We start from the raw sequence: 27,034 nt of genomic DNA, 5'->3' as shown, positions 1-27,034 counted from the left end.
CTGCTTGCGTGGCCTTCAGGTGACCCAGGCCCCCATGTGCTCAGGCTCACGCCTCCCCCAGGCCTCCTGCCTCGTGGCCGCTGCACATGCAGGTCCTTCTACGTGTAACACCACTTCCCCATATTTCAAGCCCCCTCCCCCCCGCCAGTGCTGCCTCCTTGGCATCAGACTTCACGTGGGACAGACAACACACGGGAAATTAGCTTGATCTTGTGTATGTTCATCACCTCCTGACCAGAGTGGGGGCCCCAGAGGACGGTCCCCAGTGCGGGACTGTCCGGGGAACAGAGACAGACACACCAGGAAGGAGACCCTCCTCCATCCCAGGAACTGAGGTTTTAACCTGAGATGACCCATTTAAATCACGACGTGCTCTCAGCCCTTCCCCAATTACTGCTGCGGGTGAGAAAGTCCCAGACCGGCCAGGGGAGGGGCCCAGGCCACCTGCCGCCGTCCCCAAATGGGTTTTCACGTGGGTCTGCGGCCCCTGGTCTCCCTAGTGAAGGGGGAGGGTCCTGTGCAGGCTTCGGTGCCGCTATCTCTATGGTGGCTGGTAAGTCAGCATCCTCAGGAACGGGACGTCGACATCCTTTCTGAGTTTGACTCTGAGCTCGCTTTACAAAGGAGCCCCGAAGTTCCTCCTCTTACCAACTTTTGTACAAAAACAACCTGGTCTGTGTCTGACAGCCACGCACATGCCCTGCACGGAGGCCGGGCTCTTACCGGGAGCTGCTGGGGCAGCTGCCCCGAGATCCTCCGCAGCAAGGCGTGGGTGGGCTTCTGCGAGCACAGCAGGGTCAGCTGCACCGTCCTGTCCCCCCGCAGGAGGAGGCCTTTTGCCAGGAGGCCGACCCGCATCACGCCCTTCAGGACCCGAGCCGTGCGGGCGCTGCTGCTGTGGAGACAAGGCCAAAAACGCGTGAGGCCTGCAGGGGAGAGGGTCTAGAGAAGGGGGTGCTGCCGGGGTTCCCGCTCCTGCACCCTCGGGTGTCTTGCTGGGCCTCTGCTTCAGCTTCCCTATCTGTGAAATGGGCATGTGCGCCTTGGAACAAGAATGGCCAACTGCGCGTGCTCAGTAAGGGTGGGACTTGTCACTACTTGCCGATCTCTGCGTTGTGAAAAACGGCCACCCATGGCCATCCCTGTGGCCCCTGGCTCTGTGCTCCTCGGGCGTCTCCGGGGCCACAGTGCCCCACCTCAGCTCCTTGGGAGGAGGCCCAGCCGGGTGCTCAGCCAGGCATCTGCCCTCTGCCCTCAGGCCCCGCGGCCTCCCGACTCCCCGAGCAACCCCCTGAAGCTCAGGCCAGCTTTGCGCAGTGTGAACCTGACGATGGACTCTGCCCCAACACGCCCCTCCTGGTGCCACCCCTCTGACCCGCAGCCGCCATCCTCTCCCACATGCCACCCTCGGTCCCTGTGTCCCAGCCACGAGGCCGCTTCCCTGGCGGGGCCCCCTGGGCCTCTCCCTCCGCAGATCTCTACGCAGAGTCCACCCCAGGCTCCGAGAGCTGCCACTGTTTGTTTTGTGACACCTCCCGGGATAGGAGGGGCGCTGATCTATTCAAATCCATTTACGTACTTCTTGGTTTCTGGACCACAGCATCCTAGAGCCCAATGTGACCTGAGAGGCCCAGGCCCAGGAGGCCACCAGCTGAATCCAGCCGGAGATGGCTGCATGACTGGGGGCCAGAACCAGACTCCACAGACCCAGCTCCCACGGGAACAGAGGGCAGAGAGCGGGGGAGGGGAGAGAATAGCAGGGGGTGGGGTGCGTGGAGACAAAGAGATGCAGAGGTCTGTTAATCAAGTTCGATCCCAATCCACACACACTGTAAAACGGAACGACCCACATCCTGACCTCTGTGGGACAAAGGGAAATTTCGACCCTGCTTACTTGACAATGTTAAAGGGTGACTTAAAGTACAATCATGTAGGGGAGCCTGGGTGGCTCAGTTAACCGTCTGACTTCGGCTCAGGTCATGATCTCAGGGTTCATGGGTTTGAGCCCCGCGTTCGGCTCTGCTGACAGCTCAGAGCCTGGAGCTGCTTTGGATTCTGTGGCTCCCTCTCTCTCTCACCCTCCCCTGATCATGCTGTCTCTCTCTCTCTCTCAGAAATAAATAAAACATTAAAAAAATTTTAAAAAAAGGTATAATCGTATTGTGGTTTTGTTAAATCAAGAGTCCTTGCTGTTTAGGGAGAGCTGCTGAAGTCCTAGAGGGCGCGGAGTCTCACAGGGCTTCCTTCCAAGAGACCGAGAGGCCTGGTGTGGACACCAGGGCTTGGGCACGGCCCCTGGCACTCATCCGGGACTCGCCATTCCTTCAACTTTTGTGCACACTGCGGGGCCTCCACAGTGCGAGACAAACACCCCAACCTAGCGTGCCCTCTGCAACAGTGAATAAGGGAATAGCCACAGGCAGCTCACCACGATCCATGTAAAGAATGCATTTCCGAGGTTTGAAAGCTAGCCGAAGGACAGAACACACGGCGCACCGTAAGCGTTACGAGTGGAAGAGGAGGGCTGCGGGCAAGCCTCACCCTGGGGAGAGTGAGCCCTGGCCCGGCCGTCTCTGCGAGGGCACCCCCGCAGAGGCAGAAGGGCGCCCCTTTGCCCCCGTCGCTGTCCTAGGGGAGGTCTCAGGTCTGAGCCCAGGGCTGAGCCTTCGGAAGTCGCCCACAGATAGCACCGTGTGCTTCCTGAGGGCACAGCCACTGGTAACAACCAGGCCCCAAAAGGGCAAACGCCACAGGGCTCCTCTTCCACTCGATGCCCAGATCAGACTGAGCCAGGGGACAAGAAGGACACAGCACCGGGACTCGGGAATTTACCAGGGACAGATTTCTGGTTGGGGGCAGGGAGGGGAGCAGTTTTGGAAATAGAAGGTGGTGAACGTCCTCTGTGTCGCCAAATCGGACCCATGAGAATTCAGGCGGCAAATTCCGGGATGTATTCTACTGTCAGGGAAACGACCCTGCAGGGAGAGAAGAGAGGAAAGGCCGCCTTCCTCTCCCACTGCAGGCAGAGGGGCTTTCCGGCCCCAACAGTCACGGGAAGGATTCGCAGTGATTCACGGGGCGCTGCTGCATCTCCCACTGGAGGCCCTCGTCTCCCTGTGAATCACGCTTATCTCCGTTTTGCAGATGAGCAAACAGACGCCATTAACCCTTTGTGAAGGGCATTCTAGGAGTACCTTCCATAGGAAACGTCAGTCTGGGGAATTTTCTGCCCAAGGCCGGAAAGCCCCAGGGACCGCGGAGAGCTCAAAGGCCATCCAGGGTGAGGCCTGCGCTGCCCTCCTGCCTGCCATGTTCTGTCCAGAATGGCGTGAGGCCACCCCTGGGCCCTGGGAACAGAGCGTAGCCTCCGCTACCTGCACTCCCCGCCTTCCCGCTCCGGGCTTCCAGAGCCCTCCTCGGCCAGCACATCCGACACCAGCTTGAGGGCGCGCTCCACGTGGGAGACGGCCTTCTGGACGGCCAGGAGCTCCTCCTCCGTGGGGTAGATGGCAGCGTGCATCCACATGACGTGCCGGTCATCGCTGGTCTCCGGCCGCCGTGTGGACTGCGGGGACAGGGGCGAGCGTCACAGGCGGGCTGAGGGGCCCCGGGCACCTGGCGGGTCGGGGCCCCCCAAGGCGGTGAGCCAGAGAGGAGCTGGGACGGTGTGGGGCCGCTGGGCTCCCCTTTGCAGCGGTCTTACACTTGAGCCACAGGCTTCGCAGCCAGCTCAGCAACCCCCCACCCCCGGCAGTGACTGGTGATGGGGCTGTGGCCCTCAAGCCCTCCAGCTCCCACCCCTGGGCACCCCTTGGGGGTCCTGCTTCAAAGTCATGTTCCTCGCTCCTGGAGGATTCAGGTCCTTGCAGTGAGGGCCTGAGAACCTCACCCGCCCGCAGGGCCTCCCCCTCTGGAGGTGTTCGGCACAAAGACAAGGCCACCACCCACCCGAGGTGAGCCAGTGGGCACCCCCGGCCTGCCCATGATGGAAGGAGGGAGCTGGTCAGGCGGCGAGGGTCCAGGGTCCTCTTCCGGGGCCTGTGGCCCCTCCTCCAGTCGCTTCCTGCACAGCTCGTACTGCCTGTTGTGGGGAGGGAGGGACAGATTGCTCTAAGCAGCTGAGGGTCCCCTGGGCTTGTCACATTGGAACGATGCTGGGTGAGGCTGGGGCTCTAGGACCCCCGGGGACAGACACAGCAGCCTGACGGGGCCCTGGGAGCCCACAACATGGGTCCTGCCCAAATGTGTCAGGGAGACTGAGGCCAGGCAGATCAGGAGGACACAGTCCAAGGGGCACAGGCCGGGACAAGGGACAGCTGCCGCCCCAGGTCCGTCCTGGGTCTTGCTCCCCAGCATCGACACTGCCCGGGCCTTCCGACATTCAGACACCACATCAGTAATGCTTTGAACCTGCTCCAGAGGGTGAGGGAGGATGTGACAAGTGCGTGGGTGGTCAGGGGACATGAGGATTCAGGGGGACATAACGAACACTTAGGTTCAGACCAGAGATCAGGGAGACGCAGAATATCAGGGGACACCTGGGTCAGGGGTACACAGGAGGTCAAGGGGGGACATAGGTCAGAGAACACCGGGGTCAGGAGGACACAGAAGGTCAAGGGGACTGAGATCAGAGTGACACAGGAGGTCAGGGGACACTGGGGTCAGGGCTCATGGAGACACGGGGCATCCCCGTCTCAGAGTGCCTGCCCCGCGGCGGCTGTGGCTGCGCCATCCTGCGTTTATCACGGATGTGAACGCAGACCCTCATCCTGACTGTCTCTGCCAAGGGCGGCGTCCCCGGCCCACCTCGCAGGGGTGGGCACCCGGGGCCTGGGGCTGAAAGGAGCAGAGGGCGTCAGGGCGGGTGAGGCGGGCAAGGGCCCGCGCACCTCATCTGAGCGTGCCAGCGCCGCGCCTCCTCCAGCCGCCGCTTGCTCAGCCGCCTCTGCTCCCTCAGCCTGTCCTCCAGGAGCTTCCGGGCTCTGGCGCTGGGCGCCACGGCGATCGGAAGGTCAGGGTCCACTTTTTTCTGGAAAGGGCAAGAAGGGCTGTGAGAGGGGAGAGCCTCCTTTAGACGAGTGCCCGGAGCCCAGGGAGCCCTCACGGTCCCCTGCGGCCTGTCGCTCCGTGCGGGAGGAAGAAGGACACTGGGCGGCACCGCGAGCCGCACCGCGAGCCAACAGCGCTCCAGTCGCTGCAGAGCCAACGCGAGATGCTGATTCTGATCAACGTGACTCAGGCGGGTGGCATTTGCGTGAAGCCCGGCAACCTGCATTTTCAGAAGCTCCTAGGTTCCCTCCTGGACTCTGTGCTGAGCACTCGCTTCCCTCGTCCAGAAAGGGCAGCGCTGTCTGAGGAGCGTGGGGTGGGAACGGCCCACAGGCCCACTGACGGAGGAGCAGACACTGAATCCATCGCGCACAGGAGCGAGGCGCCCACATCCGCCACCCCGCGGACGGACCCCGAACACTCGACGCTCAGGGAGGGAACCAGACACGGGAGGCCACACAGGGTGTGAGTCCACGTGTGAAACGTCCAGAACTGGCTCCTCCACGGGCGGGAAGGGGCTTGTGGGGGAGACTGTGGGGGTGACAGCTCATAGGGGTAAGGCTTCATTTCAGGGTGACGGAGTGTTCTGGAATTAGAGACAGGCGATGGCCACAGTTCCGTGCCCATGCAGCAGTAAAAGCCACGAACCCGTATGCTCACGTGGGTAAATTGTGCAGCGTGTGAATGACACCTCAATAAACCCGCTAAAAAATGTTGACTACCCAGAAGCTGTGGTTTACCACGTGTGCTGTGCGTAAACACGCTCAGGCGTGCGCATGTGACAAGGCCTGGTGCCCTGCACGCCTGAGAGGGAGGCAGCCCACAGGGCTGAGGGACCCAGAGAGCCACCCCCTTGGGTGGGGAGTGGAGCCCCTAACAAGGACCCTGCTGGAGCTGGAAGGCCATCAGCACCCGCCACCCAGGCTCCTTGGAGGCCCGGCTCCCTGAAAATGTGGCTCAGCCCCGACGGCCTGATGCCCCCATGTCAGTAGCAGCCCCTCAGCCGTGACCTCCTGGCCCCCAGGCTCCTGCTCAGCCCTGTGCTCGTCACAGCTGCATGCCAGCTTGCACTCCTGGGCAGAGGCCAGAAGAGAACAAAGATGCGGGGGTGGGGAGAGAGGGTGCCCCACATGCCCCAAGATGCCCTCCAGCAGCCCTGGGGGGAGAGGGGTGCCCCGCGTGCCCCGGGACGCCCCCAGCAGCCCTGGGGGGGAGAGGGGTGCCCCGCGTGCCCCGGGACGCCCCCAGCAGCCCTCGGACACAGTTTTCCCACCACACGTTGCTCAGCAAGAGACCAGCCATTGCGGGGAAACACTTCTGGGTATTCATCCCGGCAGCGGGAAACGCAGGTCTGGACGCCACAGCTCCGACCCAGGGGACAGAGGGTGGGCACGGGCCCGGCAGGTGAGGCCCCCCAGCCCCTCGCACCTTGTACTGGAGCCGGTGCCGCCGTCCCCTCACGTGCAAGTCCCTGGCGGTGCTGTCGTTGAAACTGCACTCACACAGCCGGCAACGGAAGCGGATCACCTTGCCCTCATCGTTACACACCTGCGACACACTCGTCATTACACACCTGCGACACGTGGCTCTGCTGAGTTGGGAATGCCCCAATCCGGTCGGGTCTCTGGGCAGGGCCGCCTCCCGTCACCTCCAGGTGCCCGGCCCTCCTGGGGGTGCTCAGGCCTGCGTGCTGGCTGCCCGGCTGCCGGGCGGGTGTCAGGGGAGCTGCCATTTCACCAACACCCCCGCCGGGGCCCCCGGCCACCTCTGCCACGGTCCTGTCCCCCTCCTCCTCCCACGCCCCCACCCCACCCTGGGTGCCAGTACCCGCGGCCCGGGCCGGTCGTGTAGGACTCCAACCTCTGCTGTGTGGTGATTTCCGCCCCTCACAGGCCCCCTCTGTGCTTCTTCAGGCTTTTCTGCACCTCACTGCCTCCCCACAGGCTCCCCCACCTCACTCCCTCCCCACCACCCACCACAGGGCCCCCCACCTCACTCCCTCCCCACCCCCCCCAAAGGCCCCCCACACACAGGGCCCCCCCACCTCACTCCCGACCACCCCCAACAGGGCCTCCTGGAGGCAGCAATCTATCTGGGTTATTTTTCCTGACCAAACACAAGATGCTGAATTGGTGAAACAAAAACATCAACCTGCTTCCCTTCAGCCTCAGAGGAGGAAGGAGGGGGGGAGGAGGGGAGGCTGGGACTATGGAAGTGGCCGCGGGAGGCGGCTTCCGAATCTGGTTCTAGAAGGCTGCTGGAGGCAGCCCTGCAGAGCTACTGCCGGGCTCTGGCCGGTGGACAGACGGCGGCCACGCAGCACGCAGGGCGCACGCCGGCTCCTAAAGCCCGAGCACCTCGTGCCTTGGGGCGCGGCTCTGCGGGCCACAGACCCCTCCCGCCTTCCTCCCAGCGCGAAAAGGCGCAAGACGTGCCGTCTGTCTCAGGATGGGGAGCCCAGGGCCTGGGCCTTCTCATGGGCTCCGCCCGTGGACAGGCGTGTACACGGCAGGTGGAGAACCGGGGTGAGGGCTGAAGTCTGAGCCCCGCCCAGGCGCCTTGCCACAGCCCAGCCACGGGGTGGGCGCACAGCGATGGCCCCAGCACGGCGCTCGCCTGGCAGAGTTACCTCCTCCACATAGCCTGGGCCCACGGGCTGCGCATCACAGCTTCCAGAAGCTTCTGCAGGGCGTCCTCGGGTGGGTGGTTCCCAGGGTCTATCTGATACGAGGTGTGCCCCCTCTGGGGGTCTGCTGCCCGCTGCCTGTGGCTTGTGGGGCCCTGGAAGGGAGAAGCGTGTTGCTTACAACCTGCTCCAGCACACCAGGGCCAGCTTCCGGTCCGCCCGTGTGGAGGGTGGACCAACCTACAAACCGAGGTCCCGCTGCCCAGTCACCCCCCGCCCCCGTGACGTCAGTCAGTCAGATCCAGGTCCCAAAAGGCCCCTTCGTGCCAGCCTGGGTCACAGGCGAGGAACAAGGCCCATGCGGGGTTGGGGGGGTGTCCGAACGCATCCAGAGAGGCCTTGTCACAGCCCCCCCCCTGCGGAGGAGCCCCCCCACCTCTGCAGCCCTCAGGTGATGGAGGACAGAGCTCCAGGTGGCCTGGGGGCACAGTCAGCCCAGCCCCGGGGGGCAAATTCACTGGGTCCCACAGGGGAGACCGTCTGTTAGCACCGCTCTGTGGTTACACTTCAGGACCGCGTGGTCACTCAAGCCGGGCGCTGCCGGGGCTCCCAGTGAGGGGAGTCCTGCCCCCTCCCCCACGGTTCCGGGGAAGCAGGGTGGGGAGCGCAGAGCCTGCTGCCCTGACCTGGTCTGAATCATACCTGCACCCCATGTGAGGTGGCCCGGGGCTGGGGCCTGGGCCTCACCTCACCTGTTTCCCTCTGCAAACTGGGATCATGACAAAAGCTACTTTGGAGAGTCATGGAGGGCGAACCAGGCAACGCGGTGAAGCGGTCAGCTGAGCGAGTGCGTCACACGCAACCCTAGTCACCCGCTCAGTGGGTGCCACCAGGCTGCCTCCATGGCGCAGGCCACAGCGGGAGCGCCCCCACCCAGGCGAGGCGGGGCTGTGGCGGGACAGGGAGGAGCCCCCCTTAACTTCCCGGGACCCACCTAACTCATCAGAGCCCGCTCTGTCCACCGCAGCACTGGGGTGTGAGAGGCACTGCCACCAGGGTGCCCGAAGGCCACCTGCCTCTCCCCGTCCCTGCCCTCCCTCCAGAGCCTGGTCCCTCCAGAGACGGGCGAGCATGCGCACAAGTTCACTGGACAAGCGCCTCCCTGAGATCCCAGCGTGAGGCGTGAGTCAGGACGTGGGTGGCTGGCCGTGGCGCATAGACATGTACCCACGCTCGAGGCCTTCCGGGCCGCCGGTCTCCTGGCCTGCGCTGGCTTGCTGGGGCCGTCAGAGGCCGTGGGGGGCCTGTCCGCGGTGAGGCGGGAGCTCCCCGGCACAGGCTCGATGGCGGGGATGGGCTTCCCCAGCTTGCTGTGCAGCCTGAAGACCTGGAACAGACGAGGCCCCGTGTCGGCCCCTCCGGCCTCGTCAGGCTTCCTCGGGAGGCAGGAACGACACCTCGGTGGTGTGCTGGTGTGCGGGGCTGGGACCCTGGGGGGCGGCCAGGCGCTGGGCCCACCCCAGCCCCCGGTGACACGCCCTGGGCTCTCGAGCACCATTCCTTCTAGAAGGTCCTTCCTACCTCCAGGCCCTATGAGTCCTGTGCAGGCGGGGCCCATAACAGGCCAACACCCTGTGCTGCCTATGCCCACCCCTCCTCCGAATGGCACGGACTTGGGCTGAGAGGGCCGTTTTCTGCACCCGAGCGCCAGCCCCGTGCCCACCCCAGATGGGACACTTGTGTGGCCAGATGTGTGGCCAGAGGCCACGGCTAAGATGTAGGACTGGCCACATCCATGGGTACATTCCACCTTCTTCAGGGATGTGTGGACACGTCCCCGACACAGACGCACCCAGGATCTGGTCACACCCCGTCCGGCCCCCAGGCTCCCCATTACCCGCACTTACTGGAAGGACTGACTGTTCTGCCGCCTGCAGCGTCTTCACGGACAACCGCCTCAGACCCGTGCTCGGGCTCCGAGTCTGACGCTCACAGCTCAGAGCCGCCCCCACCCAGAGCTGGCTGCGGGCTCTCCCCGACCCCCAGAACAGCCCACCCCCTCTGGGGCCCCAGCTCTCCCGCCTGCACCCCTGCGCAGCCAGGCCTGTGTGTTCCCTCCCCCACTTCCTCCACCGGCCTGCTTCCCCTCCCCCACGGGCCGGTCTTTCCTTGTGGGCTTTGTGGGCCCCCTCGGGCTTTTGAGAGCCTGCCCGGCTGGGCCGGAGACACGCCCCTGAGTGGAGGGGGGAGACAGGCCCCGTGGGGAGGAGCAGGGGGGAGGGCCAGCCACAGGGGAGGGCAGGAGCACGGCGAGCCCGGGCACCTGAGGGAGGTCACACGCGGGGCCTCAGCGAGGGCTCTCCGGACCCTCCTGCCTGGTAACTGTGCAGCCCGAGCCTGGTTCCCCGGCCCCCGCCCCCGCCCCCCGCGCACGCGCCCTGGGAACAGTCGGCCCGCAGGTAACCACCACCATCCGGGAAGGGGCTGCTGTCGGGAAGCTGGCTGTGCAGCGTGGGAAGGGCAGGCCTCCCGCCAAGTCCCTCCGTAAGAGGACACGTGGAAACGCTGATGTTAAATATGAACATGGGGCGCCTGGGGGCTCAGTCGGTTAAGCATCCGACTTCGGCTCAGGTCGTGATCTTCACGATCTCGCGGTTCGTGAGTTCGAGCCCCACGTCAGGCTCTGTGTTGACAGCTCAGAGCCTGAAGCCTGTTTTGGATTCTCCTTCTCTCTCTGCCCCTCCCCTGCTTGTGCTCTGTCTCTGTCTCTCTCCCTCAAAAATAAACATTAAAAAAATTTTTTTTTGAAGTTAAGCATTAAAAACAATTTTTTAACTTAACATTTTCATATTAATTTAATTTGATCTATTTATCTTTAAAAAGCAGCACCCCAGATGGAACATGCAGTTGGATCTCATCAACACACAACTGCTTGTTTCTATAAACACGTAAAACCACCTAAGACCCGGAACAGTTCTCTCTGAGGTCCGGGGATGAGGCCCAGGCGCTGCTCCCTGCTGTCGTCCTGTGGGCGGGGGGGACTCTGACAGCAGGGGGAGCGGGGAGACCCCTGGGTCCTGAGGAGAAGCTCCCTGCCTCTGGCGGCTGCCCCCTGCGAACCCAGGCCATGGGGCCACCGAGCCGGGCCGGGGAGGACCCCTACCTTCCGGTGCTTGGCCCCCCGGAGGTGAGCGGCGTAGGCGTCTGCCCCAGTGCAGGACACGGCGCACAGGCCACAGCGCAGCAGTGTCTGCGCCCCGCTCCCGCTGCTGTCGGGCCAGGTGCACATGTTCTGAGCCGCCTGCTTCTTCCTGTGCTTCTGCCCTTCTAGGTGCTCGAGGTAGGTCTGCGGGCAGAGAGGGAGAGAGGCCTGAGGGGCATGTGCGCGCTTCACTCGCAGGGGAGACATGGGCCTGCCCCCTGCCCCCCAACCCACAGGCCTCGAAGCCACTTCGTTAAACCCTGTCAACGAGCTCGGAAGCTCAGGCCGAACAACGTAAAGTCTTTCTCTAAAAATTGATGCGCAAACGTCCTCACATAAACACACATGAAGCCTCAGGAGGTTCTTCGGAGCAAAATTCTGGCGGTTCAGAATCTGACCTCAGAAAGCACTCAGGGACGCAAGAGACTGGAACAGCACGGGGCACATTTCCTCGTGGGAGCGCGGCCACCGAGGGTCCCCACACGAGGGGCTGCCCAGACTCACAGGCCTGTGAGGGCAGCACCACTGAGCCCAAAGGATCTGATGGTGTCTGGCAAGTGACTAGACCCCTCCCGGGGAGTCCCCAGGATGAGGCCAGCGCAGTCAACACCCCGAGTGTGGCCCCCCAAGCCCACGCGCTCTGACCACACCAAGAGTCAGTAGGCCTACAGGGATGAGATCTCGGGAAGACGCACACGGGCTGGTTCTGGGGCAGGTGGGAGGCGGGGCAGGGGCGGGAGGCTCACTCTCTGGGACACAGGAAATCTGTGAACATTTACCTAAGCAACAGCGGGCCTGCACGCGCACGTGCGCACACACACGTGTGCGCACGCGGTCAAAGCCTGTGGAGCAGAGAAGGACAGCCCCCGTGGTGTGCAGCGAGTGTGGGAGCCCTGGCCTGCCGTCCCCACGCACGACCCTAGTTGAGCCACACGGCTTCCCGCAGCCTGGGCCCGATCTCCAGCTTCATCGCGACGGTAAGTGTGAGTTCCTGGGTTCCCGGCCCCCCTGAGCCCCAGGCCCGCCCCCGACACGGGGAGGCAGTGACGCCGCAGGTGTAAGGATGAGAGAGCCAGCAGGACACGGGGTCCAAGCTCAGAGTAGGAGGAAACGTCTGCAGCGGCCGCGCAGCCGCTGCAAACGTGTCTCATGTGTGAAGGGAGGCAGGAAGAGACACGGCAGGGAGGAGTGCGGGGAAGAGGCCCCCGTGCCCCGGGCGCACAGTCACCTGGGCCGCCCCAACGGGGAGGGGCCACTTAGACCGACGCCCAGGGTCCACGGGAGGCCGGGGCCCCTCGCACAAGCTGACAGAGTGCGGGCGGGGGGAGGGGCAGGGAAGGGCTGGGACGCTCAGGGCCCCGATGGTGGTGGCGGATGTGGGAGCCCGCGCAGGTGACTGAACACAACGCAGGCACACGTACAGGTGAGGACAGGCAGAAACAGAGTGCTAGGCGCCTGGGGGCCCCGTCCGTTCAGCATCCGACTCTCAGTCTTGGCTCAGGTCATGATCTCACAGTGTGTGGGACCGAGCCCCACATTGGGCTCTGTGCTGGCAGTGCAGAACCTGTTTGGGATTCTCTCTCTCTCTCTACCCCTCCCCGCTCACTCTCTATATCTGTCTCAAAATAAACAAAAATAAACCAAAAAAAAAAAGTGCTTAACACCAGCCAAGACACTGGGCATGATGAGTGTCACGTCTCTGTGGCAACTGCACGCACCAGATGCTGGGCCGAGTGGTGACGCACTGAGGAGACAGGCTCGGAGTCACCTGGTCAGAGGAACCACGGGTCCCCATGACGTAGAACAAAACTCACACAGAGAAGTGAAGACAGAAGCAGAGAAAACCAACCTCCCACCAATGAGCGTGGAAGCACAGGAAAGCTTCTATCAAGAACAGAACCTGGAATGATGGCAGGAGACCCGAAGGTGCCCTGGCCTGCCTGGGTCAGTGGGGCCTGGGTGCGGGGTTCCAGGGGCTCCCCACGTGTCCCCCTAGCTGTGATCCCACCGCGCCCAAGCTGCCTCCCAGAGCATTAACAAGGAGACGCCCAGGGGGCTCAGTCGGTTAAGGGTTCAACTCTTGGTTTCGGCTCAGGTTCGAGCCCCACATCCAGAAGACAACTCTGTAACGATGGAGCCCCAGCATCAGATGACCTTTCCTGAGCACCAGCCAGGTGATCTGTGAGCAGGGCTGGGGGCCTCCCTCTTAGGCAACGGCACACGCATGCACACACACACCCTTGCCCTCGTCCACCAGCCACCCAGCTCAAGCAGCCCTGCGACGAAGGCAGACCAGCCCTGCTGCCTGGAGGAAGGGGCCTGCCTGCCCCGCCCGCCTCCCTGCCTCCAGCAGTCAGCACTGCTCGCCCATGTCCTCCACGAGCATGCCAGAAAGGCAATGCTGCTGCGCTCTCGCCGCGGCCGGTCACGGAGCAGGACGCCCCTGACGTCTGGCTGCCCAAGGCGGCGGGACGGTCCCCAGGACGGTCCCCGGGGCCTGCTCAGTGGGGCCGAGGGCAGCTGACCTGGCGGCCGGGGCAGCTGATCCTGCAGACGTCACAGTAGTGAAGCGGGGGCTGTCTGGGTGTCGGGGGCTTCCCGGCGAGGCTGCGGGCAGAACCGGCCCTGGGGCCACGCCACGGGGAGCCCATGGGCTTTGGGAGTGGGGGGCGCTGCTGGGGGGGCAGCGGCGAGGGGCGGCGAGGGCTGGATGCCGAGGGCTCAGCCAGGTCACGGCGTGGATCGTTTGGTCCTAGGAGGCAGAGAGAAAAACGAGCTGGGGCACCGGCTGGCTGCGGGCACTGCGGCAGGTGGAGCAGTGCACACTTGGAAGTGCGCCTTACTCGCGTCCGGGGCAGACGTGGGGCTGCAGGCCGGGGTGTCAGAAGGCAGGGTGGAGGCAGAGGCCGCGGGCAGAGCGCTGGTGGCCGGCAGGTGGCTGCAGTTCTCAGCGTGGCTCAGGGCCAGGACGCTGGCCGCCTGCTGTAGGGGCTGCGCTCGGCTGTGCCCACCACTGGGCTGGACGTGCGTTCCTTTAGTCCCTGAGGGCAGACAGAACCTCTCCGCAAAGCCACCCCTTTGCCCGCCCCCAGCAGACAGTGGGCACCCCACCTCCCCCCATAACCATGGCAGCTGCCTCCCTGGCTGCCTGGAACCAACATGGCCCAGGGGCTACTGGCCACGAGCCCCCTGGAAGTCTAAGCTGCGGCTGGAGCCCAGAGCCCCGGCCCCTCCCATCTCTGAAGTCCCAGTCCTCGGCAGAACCCACCGTCTTCCTGATCTCCCTCCAGTTCTCTCTCTCTCTGCCTCTCTTTCCTGCCCGCCCCCTCTCCCACAGGCCCAGGCCCTAGCTGAGCCTTCAGCGCATATTTGAGAAGGCAGCCCTGACAGTCACACGACTCCTGGACCTCCTCTGAATTGGGCAAGTTTAAAATGTGGCTCCGCGGCAGCTGCTGCCACAGTGAAGCCAGCGGCCCCCGCAGAGCCCCACCTGGCTGGCGCGGGGTGGCCGAGGCCCGGAGCTGGGGCTCGACGGCAGCCGCCAGGTGATCCTGCTTGTTCTCGTGGCTGCCGGCATCTGTTGCTGGTCCGCGGGTGTAACTGTCCTGCGAGGGGGTTACGTCAAAAAGACACAGAGGAGGGACAGGGGCCCTCAGCGCAAGGGCAAGGGGTGCCCATGCCGGCCCCACACGTGGCTCGTGTTCGCAGCTCCCAAGCTCCCACTCTGACAAGCCGCTCCAGGAGCCGGGGACGCGGCGACCAGCGAGCTGCACGCGGCCACTCTTGTGCAAATGTTAACGTCTGAGGGCAGAAGTGCCGCGAGCAATGCCCAGCCTGAGGCAGCTCGCAGGGAAGGAGTGCAGGGAGGACCACACGGGAGGACGTGAGGACAGGTTCCCCGCGGGGTCAGGACGCAGAGGCCCCCACGTGGAGCCAGCTGGTGCGCTTGCAGAAGATCAGATGCGGTAAGAGCAGGGGACCAGAAGCGCTGTGGCCACTACCAGGAGAGGGGCCGGGGTGACAGGTGGGACCAGGGGCTTGGGGGGCATTCAGGTGGAACAAGACCACAGGCAGGTGCGCCCAAAAGCAGGGGTCAGGAGTGGACCCTGGGGGCTGGGCCGCAGGGAGAAGCCCCAGAGGCCTTGGGGAAGCAAAGGCAAGGGACAGAGGAAGAGGGCGGAGCCACACAGAGCGAGCTTTGCCAGCAGGGCAGCCCGTGGGACTATTTACTGATGTTGGAGGGGACAAGCAGCGGGTGGCAAAGGCTCAGGGGTTTGGGCCACATCTGGCAGGGGACCTGCCGGCAACTGCGAGCGGAGATGCAGCAGCCAGACCTCTAGGCCCAGAGCGCAGGGTCAGGGCAGCGGCAGCAGCAACAGCAGAGGTGCAGGATGCGCTCACGCTTGTCCCCTGCCCACTGTCGTAGGCAGGGACAGGGGCAGGGCAGGGAAGTCTGTGCGCCAGCCCATCCGCTGGTGCGGGCCACCCGGGCCACCCTCTGCACGCTCCCACGTGACATCCTCCCTGGTTTCAAAGGTGAGGTGCTAGTCAGAGGGCAGTCAGGCCGGTACCTGGCAGGAGGGAGCCGTGCCGGGCACCGGGGCAGGGTCTGGGCAGCGGCTGGTGCAGGGCTGGTACCCGCCATACCCCGCCGTGCTGACAGGCCCCGGGGGCTGGGCGACCGCAGGAAACGTCGGGGTCACAGAGGGACCCATTCCAGCAGTGGGTCCCGAGGCGAGGCTGGCTCCGGCGGCGGGGACGGGAAAAGCCATCGGAGGCTGGGTGCTGGAAGCACACACACAAGAATCACATGGAGTTCTAGGGCACCTCGTGGGGGCCCGCAAGTCCCATCAGACCTGGACGTTGGCTGCTCCGGAGCCCGACAGGGATTCTGGCTTTCTCTAAACACTAACCTTTGTTACAATCTTCCTAAGAGAACAGGCTTGGCTTTAAGCACTTTTCATGAATTAACACAAGGTCCTAACACCTCTGTGCGTCGGGGACCCTCCTTGTCCCCGCTATACAGGCGAGGAAACCAAGCCCCAGGGAGTGGCAGAGGCAGGACCTGAGCCCACTAGTCACCTTCTCAGCGAACTTTTTCTGGACGTCGACAGTCTTCTGAGAAAGCTGGACTTGAACGGTATTATGTGACCAAGGAGCAACTGGATCCCCCAATTATTTAAAAAAAATTTTTTTTAATATTTTTATTTATTTCTAGGAGAGAGAGAGACAGCGTGAGCAGGGGAGGGTCAGAGAGAGAGGGAATCACAGACTGAAACAGGCTCCAGGCTCTGAGCGGGCAGTCAGCACAGAGCCTGACGCGGGGCCCGAACCCACCAACCGCGAGATCGTGACCTAAGCGAAAGTCGGACGCTTAACCGACGAAGCCACCCAGGCGCCCCTCTTCTGTGCTTTATAAAGAAGGTTTTCCTAAAAATTTTTTCAGATTTCCTGATATTGCTTAATGGAATTAGGATATGGAAAAAATCAGTTTACAGATGTTATAAGGAAATTCTTATCCCTGACAGGTTTTTTTTTTTTTTAACCCAATTACGGTATCGATGATTATGTTTGTTTTTCCCCCTCCCCCCTTTTTTGCCCTAAATGTTACACATTTTGTACACTCAAAAGATAAATCATTAAATGTAAGCAATTTAATGTTTGTTTCCCTTATGTTACTTGAAAAAACACTTAATTGATCTTCATTTTGGGGAAAAGGCCTTGAAAGAAGTGAGTTTTTCTAAGGTTTTGTGACCTAGTAAAGGTAGCTGATCAGCAGCCCTTCCTTCATCTTTCACGAAGCTGAGCTCTGCCGCGGGACTAGGAGCTGAGCTCCAAAGCACGTAAGCTCACCGCGCTCACTGCTCTGCCTTCGAGACCTGGTCTCCGCGGTGTATTCCGTGCGCTTGACACCTGGGATTTCATTCTTTTTGGTAGAAATGTCCATCAGTTTAATTGTAGCAAGCCTGTTTTCGGACCAGAACTTTCACTTTTGCCCTACAGTTTTCATTACTCCCATGGCTAATGATTTCCCTTTTCTCTTTATTTTTTTTTTAATATTTTTATTTATTTTTAGGAGAGAGAGAGAGCGACGGCATGAGCAGGGGAGGGTCAGAGAGAGAGGGAGTCACAGACTCTGAAATAGGCTCCAGGCTCTGAGCTGGCAGTCAGCACAGAGCCCGACGTGGGGCTCGAACCCACGAACCGCGAGATCATGACCTAAGCGAAAGTCGGACGCTTAACCGACTAAGCCACCCAGGCGCCCCGGATCCCCCAATTATTAAAATACAGAAGATCAGTTAACATGAGACTAAAAACTCTTAGTCACAAGAACAGGTTTCACTGCCACTTGCCCCGCAGGAAGCACAGCACTGAGGCCTCTGTCTCCACCGCCCCGTCCCCGCCTTCCCGCCACAGAGAAGGCGCCACTGTGTCCATCTGTCCCATTTCTGAGTGAGGAAACTCTGAGGACCAGTGGCACAGGTCAAGTGCTTGATTCAGACCCAGATCTTTGTGCTCCAAGGGCTCCCATTCTGCTAAATGTCGTCCTCGAAGGTAATAGTCCATTCGTCTGGGAAAGGCATCAGCAGAGGTTTTAGCCGACACCAGTGTGGATCACAGAAGAAAGTTCCCGCAAAGCCTGCAGAGGATGAGGGAAGGTGTGGGCGTGTGCGTGTGCGCGCGTGCGTGCGTACTCCAGGGCAGGTGGGCCCCAGTACAAAGGGACTACGGTCAGCACTTCTCGAGCCTCTGCTACCTCCGCACACATTCTGGCCCAAAGCCAGGCACACAGTGACTGCTCCTGTCCCCCGCAGTGGCGTGCTGCCCAGCTGGAATGACACGGGGAGCACCCTCCAGGCTGAGAGGAACGCTGGGCGTCAACCACACAGGGTGGGTTCCTCGCAGGAGCTGGAGGCCGGGCAGAACCTGGTACGTCACCCCCGCCGGGACGCGCCGTCTCCTCACTGGCATCCTGGCAGCCAGAGGGGTCTTCTCACAGCCCCCTCACCCCATCCCCTCCTGTAGGTCGCTGCTCGGATGTCACCTTCGTGCAACAAGCCCTCCGTGAGCCCGTGTAGCACAGCAGCAGTACTCTGTCCCCTCGCGCTGCTGGGGCTTTCTTCCTGGTACCGCCTGATCGTCTCTGTCCCCTGGTGGTCTCCTCCCCCGCGGGGTCTCTCCCAGCATAGCAGGAGCGTCTGGCATGCAGCAGGTGTTCGGTAAATACAGACACGGAGCAGGCGTTTACGCGAGTCCCTGGGGGCACGTGTGTGGCAAAGGGCGGGTGGGGGCGGCCCCTGCGGCTCCTATCTACAGGCACTTCTAGATTCAGTCTGGGGCAGTGTCCTGGACATTCCAGCGACAGTGTAATAACGCCACTGTCCAAGCCGGGAATCTGCAGCTCTACAGCAAAGTCAAAACCCAACATCTGTAACAGCACGTGTTCTCATCCCAGGAAAGCAGGAGCGCCCCACCTGTCACAAGGGACACGTAGGTTCAAGTCGGCCCCTTATGAGATTTGTTTCTCCTCTTACTGTCTTACAGACTTTCTTGGTCAGAAAGCAGATCGAGCGGGTGGCTGACTAGCCCTCTGAATTCCCTCAGTGCCGAGACTTTTCAAACACGGAATACAGCGCACAGCGCGGAGAGGTAACAAGCGGTCATATTTTGCCACATTTGCTTCGGAGCTTCTTTAAATATTGAAATCTCAGCCCCCTCCATCAGATCCCCTTTCCTGCTGGCACTGGCCATGGTTTCTGTGCTTTTACCACATCCAAATTGAGTCTTCACACAACACACTGTTGTTTTTCAATGTTACGTTGTGTGTAAGGCTACGTCCTCAGTATACATCTCACCCGGCACATGCGCCCCCACTCCAACCCCAGACCCTCAGGCTGCCAGGAAGGAACCCAGATTGATACAAATACTTGTGCTTCCTTCATTTTTGACTGTTAGGCCCATATAGCCCTTCTGCTTGGGCCAGAGGGACCCGACACAGGCCCACATCTTAGAGCTGCGCTGTCCAATATGCCAGCACTGGACACTGTGGCCCCTGCACACTTACAATGCGGCTCAGGCGGCAAAGGAATGGAACTCAAATGTCGTTTAATTTTAATTTGGGTTTGGAGAGCCACATGTGGCTATGGCTACCACGTTGGAAGCACAGATACAAAGCATTTCCTTCATCATGGAAACTCTGATGGGGCAACACTGCATTAGAAGGCTCCACCCAGGGGCACCTGGGGGCTCAGTCAGATCTTTATCTTGTGGTTCGTGGGTTCAAGCCCCACATCGGGCTCTGTGCTGACAGCTCAGAGCCTGGAGCCTGCTTTGGATTCTGTGTCTCCCTCTCTCTCTGCTCCTCCCCCGCTCATGCTCTGTCTCACTCTCTCTCAAAAATAAATAAATGTATACAAAAAAAGATTAAAAATTTTTTTTTTAAAAAAAGAAGGCCCCACACATCACAAATGCACAGACCTTTACTGAGAAGGACAAAGGCATCTCTGTCCCCACCTGCTCCTGCTCTGGTTCAGGCCCTGGGGAGACCCTTCTCCCCACATCTTGCTCTGACATGAAAGGAAAATATGGTCTACACACTCACACACACACACACACACACACACACACACGAATACGATCCAGCCTCAGAAAGGAAGGACATCCTGCCACCTGCCACCACGTGGACGGAGCCGGAGGACACGGTGTGCAGTGACAGAAGCCAGACACAGAAGGACACGTCCTGTGTGACCCCACTCACAGGGGGTCCCCAGAGGCGTCCCGTCCACAGAGAGAGGGTAGACGGTGGGAGCCGGGGGTGGGGAGTCAGTGCTTCATGGGACAGAGTCTCAGTGTGAGGAGATGGAAAGTTCTGGAGACAGATGGTGGGGGCACACTCTGCACGACAGTGTGAGTGTGCTTGGCTGCTGAGCTGTGCACTTGGAAATGGTTACATCTTATGTTGTATCTTTCTCACCAGAACAATAAGAAAAATACAATCATAAACACTACAGTCATTCCTCATCTCCACCCCTATGTTTTCTTAATGTTACTATATTTTTAATATTTTAAGAAACTTTTTAAAAACACATGAAAAGTTATGCTGATTTCCCCGTGTTTTACACTCACTCGTCATTTCTGATGAGAATACGTCTGTTTTGTACACTTCAGCTTTACCCGCATCTCACGGTGAGAGCCTCATCTCAGCCGTTCTCAGTTGGGCAGAAATGCAGGCCGCGCGCCCAGGCGGCCACATGGGTAAGAACGCACACCCCTCGGAGGACCTGTCCCCACGGGGACTCGGGCTCCAGATGCAAATCTGTCCCGTGCGCTGCAGTCGGGAGGGGGAACCCAGACCGGGAAAGGGCCGGGTCCCTCTGCCACGGCCGCCGTTACGCGGTCCCACTGGGGCGGTGGCTCAAACACCAGATACTCATTTCCCACAATTACACAGGCTGGAGGGCCAAGATGAAGCAGCTGGCAGGGCCGGTCCCGTCCGAAGTGTCCCTCCCGGCGTGCAGACACCGTCCTCTCCCCGTGCTCGGCCATTCGTCCCTCCGTGCGTGCCTGTGACCTCGCCTCGCCCTACAAGGACGGCAGTGACACCGGATCCTTGCCACTGCACTCGGACTCAATCACCCCTTTAAGGACCCCCGTCTCCGAACAGTCACGTCTGAGTGGGGTCTTGGGGGTTAGGACTTCCAAGAGATAAATTTTAGGGGGGCACAAGTCAGCCCATCGATGGCAGCTGCTTTGGAGCATTCTTGTAACAAAACTCGAAAAGATATGAGAATCTGGGTTACAGCAAACTTCATTCCTGGTGAAACTGAGGCCCCTAAGGTAAATTTTACCAGATACAGAGTAATTTCTGAGTTAGTAGGTGTTCATCTTATTTAAGACATCCAGGCAGCACTAGCCCGTCCACAGCAGGCCGGCTCGCACAGCACGAAATACACTGTCATCTTTGGCGTTCTGCCAGCCACAGAGCCCTTAGCCTTTTTGTTGTGGTTGCTAAAAAGGCATGTTTGTCAAGGTAGGTGGGACACACGTACCGTATTTAACTTTTTGCCAGCTCGCTTTGCAATGTTCAAATATTTAGACACCTGGTGTGCAGGCTTCCATTTGTAGTTTCATCCGGGGGCCTCCCGACCTTAAAGGTTGATTACTTACTTACTTGTCTGAAAACATCACACCTCACTGGCCTACCTTCCCAGCGGTAGAAGTTTATGATGTGTATTAGTTGCATGCCGCGGAGTCAAAAAGTCTCCCCAGTGATGTGGTTTCAAACAGGAATATCTATCTTCGCAGGTTCTGTGGGCCAGGAACCCGGGAGTGGCTTGGCGGGGCTCTGGCTCACCGACCTGAGGAGGTTGCCAACTAGATGCTGGCCGGGATGGCATCGTCTGCAGGCTGGACCGGGGCGGTGGGCCTCAGGCGGTTGGCAGCTCGGGGCTGGTTCTCTGCGAGAGGCCTTGGCTCCTCCCAGGCAGCACTGTCTGTGTGTTCTTATAACACGGCTACTGGCTTCCGCCAGAGAAAGAAGGGAGACACCAGGGGCGGGGGTGCCTGGGCGGAAACTGAACTTGTGACGACCCAGCCTCAGACATCATCACACGATCACACGGCACAACTCATGCCACACTCCATTGGTCAGATGTCAATCACTGCATCTAACCCATGCTCCAGGGCAGAGGTCAGGCCTCGCCTTTTGAGGGAGGAGCATCAAAGAGTTTATGGGCATCTTTTTTTTTTTTCATTTCTTTTTTTTAATGTTTATTCATTTTTGAGAGACAGAGAGACAGAGCATGAGTGGGAAAGGGGCAGAGAGAGAGGGAGACACAGCATCTGAAGCAGGCTCCGGGCTCCAAGCTGTCAGCACAGAGCCCAATGCAGGGCTTGATCCCACGAACCGCGAGGTCATGACCTAAGCCAAAGTCGGGCACTTAACCGACTGAGCCCCCCAGGCGCCCCCATGGGCATCTCTTTAAACCACCAAACATTATTCCAATCTCCCTGTGCTAAAGCCATGCTGCAAGGTATGTTCCACGGACATTCTCCATGTGTCTTCCAGTGCTGGGCGCCTGTCCAGCCTGGGTCCCACCCCACCCACCCACAAGCCAAGCCGGGCCTACAGAATGGGCTGCCCCAGCCCCACCCGTGTCCTTGCTTAACCGTAATGACTCCGTTAGAGGTCCTACCTCCAAAAACACTGCCACTGGGGGTCAGGGCTTCCTAGGAGTTGGGGGCGGGGCAGTTCAGCCCATAGCACCACCTGAGCATCCCAAAACAGGACAAATCTCGTGATGAAATTATCTTGGTGACTCCCCATTGCTTACTGCATAAAACCCAGATTCTGCCTCGCATCTGAGAGCCGTCCAGCCTCCTGTCACCCCACATGTCCTCTGTCCCTTGGGACACAGGACAGTTTCCCTGTCAGCCCATACGCTGCTCTCCCATTTCGATGACCACGGCTGGTCCCCCTCTGGCCTGCTGGGCTGCATCCAAGCCCCACCCACCCAAATCCCAGTCACCTTTCCCAGCAAGGCCTCTTCTGGCCACGGGGCGGGGCAGGAGGGGGCTCTTGCTGGCGGCTGGCACACCCACCCTTCCTCCTTCAGGGCTCCACAAACACTTAAAGTGAGGCTATGCAGAGCAGTCAAGGGTAGTGAATGTTTGATGACAATGATCAAAGTGGTGGCTGTCATCACTGGGCCCACCTTCTCCTGAACCCCATGACACCACAAGGGTTCCCGCTGGCGTTAATGGTGTGGGAGGATGGATGCCGCCCCGCCTTTATTTAGCTAAGTGAGCTCTACAAGGAAGTGGAATGTGGGGTGCCCCGTCAGGCTCGGGAGGGCACACGCATCTCATACCCACTCTCAGGAGAGACATGGCACAGCGGAGCCCAGGTGGGGAGAGAGAGGGAGGAGAGGGTTTTAAGCAGGGTTTGGCAAGGGACAGCCACATCTGCCCACTGCCTGCTTCCATGTGGCCTGCAGCGGAGTGGTTTTCCTGTTTTTAAATGGCTGGATAAGGGAGTAGTGTTTCAGGACATGCGAAAATTATGTGAAATTCACGTTATGGAGTCAAAAACTAAAGTCCCAATGGCACAGAGCCACACCCACTTGTGCCCTGTCCTGCGGTGCAGAGATCAGTAGCTGCCATGGGCACGGTGTGGCCTGGTGTTGGGGACTGAATATTTGTGTCCCAAAATTTGGATGTGGAAGCCCACCCCTCAGTGTGACAGCGTTAGGAGGTGGGGCCTTTGGAGGATCAGGATTAGACAGCGTCATGGGTGCCCCGGAGTCACAGAGGAGACCGCTTCCTGGCCCCCACCTCCTCCATGCGAGGGCCTTCCGTCCGCAGATCCCAGCCCCGCTGGCTCCCTGGTCTCAGATGCCCAGCCTCCACAAGCGCGGGGATACGTTCCCGCTGTTTACAAGCACCCCCCCACCCCCCACCCGGAACTTGGTTACAGCAGCCTGAACTCAGACACACAGAAAGCTGCAAGTATTTACTCTCTGGCCATTTACTGAAAAGGTTTGCTGATTCCTGGCTTAAAACAGCAATTGCTTGGGCCGCTTGGGTGGCTCAGTCAGATAAGTGACTGACTACAGCTCAGGTCATGATCTCATAGTTCGTGGGTTCAAGGCTCATGTTGGGCTCTGTGCTGACAGCTTGGAGCATGGAGTCTGCTCCAGATTCTGTGTGTCTGCCCCTCCCCTACTTGTGCTCTGGCTCTCTCTCTCTTTCAAAAATAAACATTAAAATTTTTTTTTAGAAAAACAGCACTTATTTCGCTCATGATTCTGTAGGCTGGGCTACCTTGCATCTAAGGTCAGCAGTGGGCAGGCTGCTTCTGGAGGGCGGCTGGCTATTGGACGGCCACCACGGCTCTCGCCAGCCCCAGGGCCAGCCTTGGGTCCTTCGTGCGGCAGCGTTTCTGAGATAGAGGGGACAGAGGCAAAGGTTCTAGAGGCTGAAATCCAAGATCACCGTGCTGGTGGATTCCGTGTCTGTGAGGGACTGTGTGCTGGTTCACACACCAATGTCTTCGTACTGCGTCCTGGCATGGAGGGCAGGGCGAGGACACCCACCCCATTCATGGGGGCTACACCCTCATGACCTAACCCCCTCCCAGAGGCCCCCCTCCTGATACCATCACCCTGGGAAGTAGGTTTCAGTTCGGGATTTGGGGGGGGGTGGCGCCGACCATCATCTATGGCTGTGTCACTTCCACTGCTGTGTTAACAAGACAAGGTGCAAGGAAGCCCGGGTTCAAGGTCCAGAGAGCCCGACGTTATTTCCAGACATCACAGGCTGCCAGGTCATGGTGGACGGGTGAGGACATGAGAAGAAATAAAGGACAGGGACATTTTGGCAGCCAATCCGCCACACAGTGGTCTGAGGAGCCGAGGGAGCCGGAACACAGCTCACGGGAAAGAATCCCTAAGACGTGGCCCGTAGGTAAGCTGGAATCCAGCAGAAGGGCTCTTCCCTGGGGTGACGCCACCCTAGGGAATGTGGAGTGACACTGGGCACATCTGAGGTTGTCACCTGAGGTTGTCACGACTGGGGGTGCTCCAGCCAGGGAGGCTGTCCACACCCCACACTGCCCACCCCAGAGTGACCTCCCTGATGTCAAAAGTGCTGCTGGGAACCTCAGACCCACAAAAGCGGGTGCAGTTTGGGGGTTGAGGGCCTGGACCAGCAGGTGGGGGAAAGCAGCCCATCGCGCCCAGGCCCCCTGCCACACACCAAAAGAGAGATCACCCCACACCCCCTCTCAGGCTCCTCTTCACAGAAGGCCACTGGTCACCTCATCTTCGCTTGAGCTGTAATGGGCTTTTTTTCTGGCTCCTTTTAAGAATCCGGCGAAAGCTGGGACTTCCTGCCCCTGGTTCCCTGGACACGGCGTCGTGCCTGCGATCGCCTGGGCTTCACGGCCCCGGTTAAGAGGCCCTACTGGAATGGGGGCACCAAAAAGCAGTCGTTGGGGTGAAGTGGCGAATTTTACGTGGCCCTGTGTGACGTGGCATGTCCCCGTCTTGGGAACTGAACAGGGTCCTCACCCAGGCACCTCCACAGACCACAGTCCCACAGGCACAGGGGGGACACCTTCAAGCAAGGTGGCAGGGAAGGGAGGCTGAGCTGAGGCTTCTGCATGAGGACCGGGTTGGAGTCACAGAGGCTTCAAGATTAGGAACTAGGAGGAGAGTCTCAGCCCAGGGGGGTGCACGGCACCGGAGCCAGACCAGCCTGCTTCCAGTCCCGGCTCTGCTCACTGGGGCTACGGGCAGGTCACTTACTTCTCCTACCCTCGCCTTACTAGCCTGTAAAATGGGAACACCCGCCTTCTCAGAAGGCGGGACAGTTAAACAGGAGCTCACATGCTAGAGCACCTTGCACAGGCAGGGGCCTGGAATCCAGCCCAGGGTTGCCAGGTAGGATTTTAGTAAGGCTAGAAACCAGGGTTTTTGCAAAATCTCCCAATTTTTATTTATTTCTATTTTTTTAAAGTTGTTATTTATTTAAGTAATCTCTATACCTAACGTGGGGCTCAATCTCACGACGGGAAGATCCAAAGTCACATGCTCCTGTGACTGAGCCAACCAGATGCCCCCAAGTCTCCCCATTTTTAAATACAACCAGGGTACCTGGGTGCCTCAGTCAGTTAAGCATCTGATGATTTCGGCTCAGGTCATGATCTCCCGGTTTGTGAGTTCGAGATCCGTATCGGGCTTGGCACTGTTTGGGATTCCGTCTCTCTGCCCCTTCCCCGCTCATGCTCACTCTCTCTCTCTCTCTCAAAGTAAATAAACTTAAAAAAAAAAAAAAAAGATTAAACACTAACAACCAATTCAAAGAAAGCAAGCAACAAGCCCACCGCACAGGCGGAAGAAAGCAGGCATGAGAATCACACACGGTGCGCCGGCTGCCACTTTCCAGCCCCCGGTGGACACCAAGGGTTTGGGAGCGGTGGCTGCAAAACGGGAACGAGAAGCCACACATGTGCCCTTGGTGAGGCCCCCCCTCAGCCAGGACGATAAACTCTGTGCTGCTATAGTTGGAAGTCACCTGTTGTTCGAAGGGAGGGCATTGCACGGCACTACAAGGCTGAGGGCCCATGACAACAAGGACCTGGCTGGTGCCATCTGCCCCCCAGGAGAGAAAGAGCAGAGGCTGGAAGCTGGGGGGCAAAGCGCTGGCACCTGCAGGCGCAGGAAAAGCTGTGAATCTGGGCTGGCACCCTCACCTGGGTCAAGGCAAATACCTCCTCGCGGTTTTTTGGTCTAAATGTTTGCTTGGGGGAGTCAGGATTTTTTTTTTTAGTAAATCATCTAGATGAGATTTTAGAATGCAAGGCTGGCCAGACGCATTGAGACCATTTTGCCCAGTCACCTGATGGAAGGGGACAGGGAGGGCTGGAGATGTAAGGGACTCTCCGAGATGCCAGGTTCCCTGACCCAGGGGGCTCTCCTCTGGGACGCGCTCTTGCCTGCTCCTAAAAGACCAACCATAAAAGACACATGGAGCCTGGAGTGCCGACCTCAGTCCAGAAGAGTGATCTGAGGAACCCACAGCAGGTAACAAAATGTCGTTCTGAGGTTGCTGTAAGAGTGATTTCCGTTACCCACCACTTTCAACGGATCACACTCAAAGGGAAGGGGCACACACGCACGCGCACACAACCAGAAACATGTAGGGTCTGAGAAAAAAATCAAGTGGAATAAAAGATTTTCCCGCAATCACAGTGCTGAGAACCTTCACTCAGTGGCCTCCTTTTAAATCCTTCCAGAACATAAACTCTTTACCTATATATCACCCCTCCTCCTACCACTCCCCCAACTGAGATTAAATCCAAGAGCCAAGCAGCTGGAAATCTCCATGTCAAAGACCACCCACTCTGCGGTGCCTGGGGGGGAGGGGGGGGAGACTGGGCTCCAGCGCCCTGACCTGGTGCAGTTTGCCGGTCACACCTGTGACATTCAGGTAGCCGGTGCGCCACGAACCGTGATCGCTGACGTGGCCATGAAAGACATTCACCAGGAAGGACATTTCCGAATCTGTTTTATTGCCGGTAAGACCATGCACAAGTACGTAACATGCACACGCACCATGAACACCCAGGGGTTATTTCATTTGGCACTTCGGTTCCT

At 59.8% G+C, this 27,034-nt stretch overlaps 1 protein-coding gene across 1 annotated transcript in view; it reads right to left on the bottom strand.

Moving 5' to 3' along the window:
• Window positions 1–27,034, bottom strand: part of ZFR2 (zinc finger RNA binding protein 2) — a 40,551-nt gene that overhangs the window by 7,358 nt on the left and 6,159 nt on the right. Inside the window, exons 2-13 of the mRNA XM_039247619.1 lie at window positions 15,449–15,662; window positions 14,368–14,482; window positions 13,721–13,918; window positions 13,403–13,629; window positions 10,839–11,021; window positions 8,903–9,062; window positions 7,679–7,830; window positions 6,478–6,597; window positions 4,890–5,029; window positions 3,949–4,081; window positions 3,375–3,565; window positions 724–895 (exon numbers count right to left, since the gene is read on the bottom strand). Of these exons, the coding sequence (XP_039103550.1) occupies window positions 724–895; window positions 3,375–3,565; window positions 3,949–4,081; window positions 4,890–5,029; window positions 6,478–6,597; window positions 7,679–7,830; window positions 8,903–9,062; window positions 10,839–11,021; window positions 13,403–13,629; window positions 13,721–13,918; window positions 14,368–14,482; window positions 15,449–15,662 (2,005 nt within the window). The remainder of the gene's footprint in view (window positions 1–723; window positions 896–3,374; window positions 3,566–3,948; window positions 4,082–4,889; window positions 5,030–6,477; window positions 6,598–7,678; window positions 7,831–8,902; window positions 9,063–10,838; window positions 11,022–13,402; window positions 13,630–13,720; window positions 13,919–14,367; window positions 14,483–15,448; window positions 15,663–27,034) is intronic.

The sequence above is a fragment of the Hyaena hyaena genome, unplaced genomic scaffold, assembly GCF_003009895.1.
Source record: "Hyaena hyaena isolate Hyena2069 unplaced genomic scaffold, ASM300989v1 scaffold_296, whole genome shotgun sequence".
In the NCBI taxonomy this organism is placed as follows: domain Eukaryota; kingdom Metazoa; phylum Chordata; class Mammalia; order Carnivora; family Hyaenidae; genus Hyaena; species Hyaena hyaena.
Note: the sequence above shows the minus strand (reverse complement) of the source record. Positions and strands in the feature narration are given on the sequence as shown.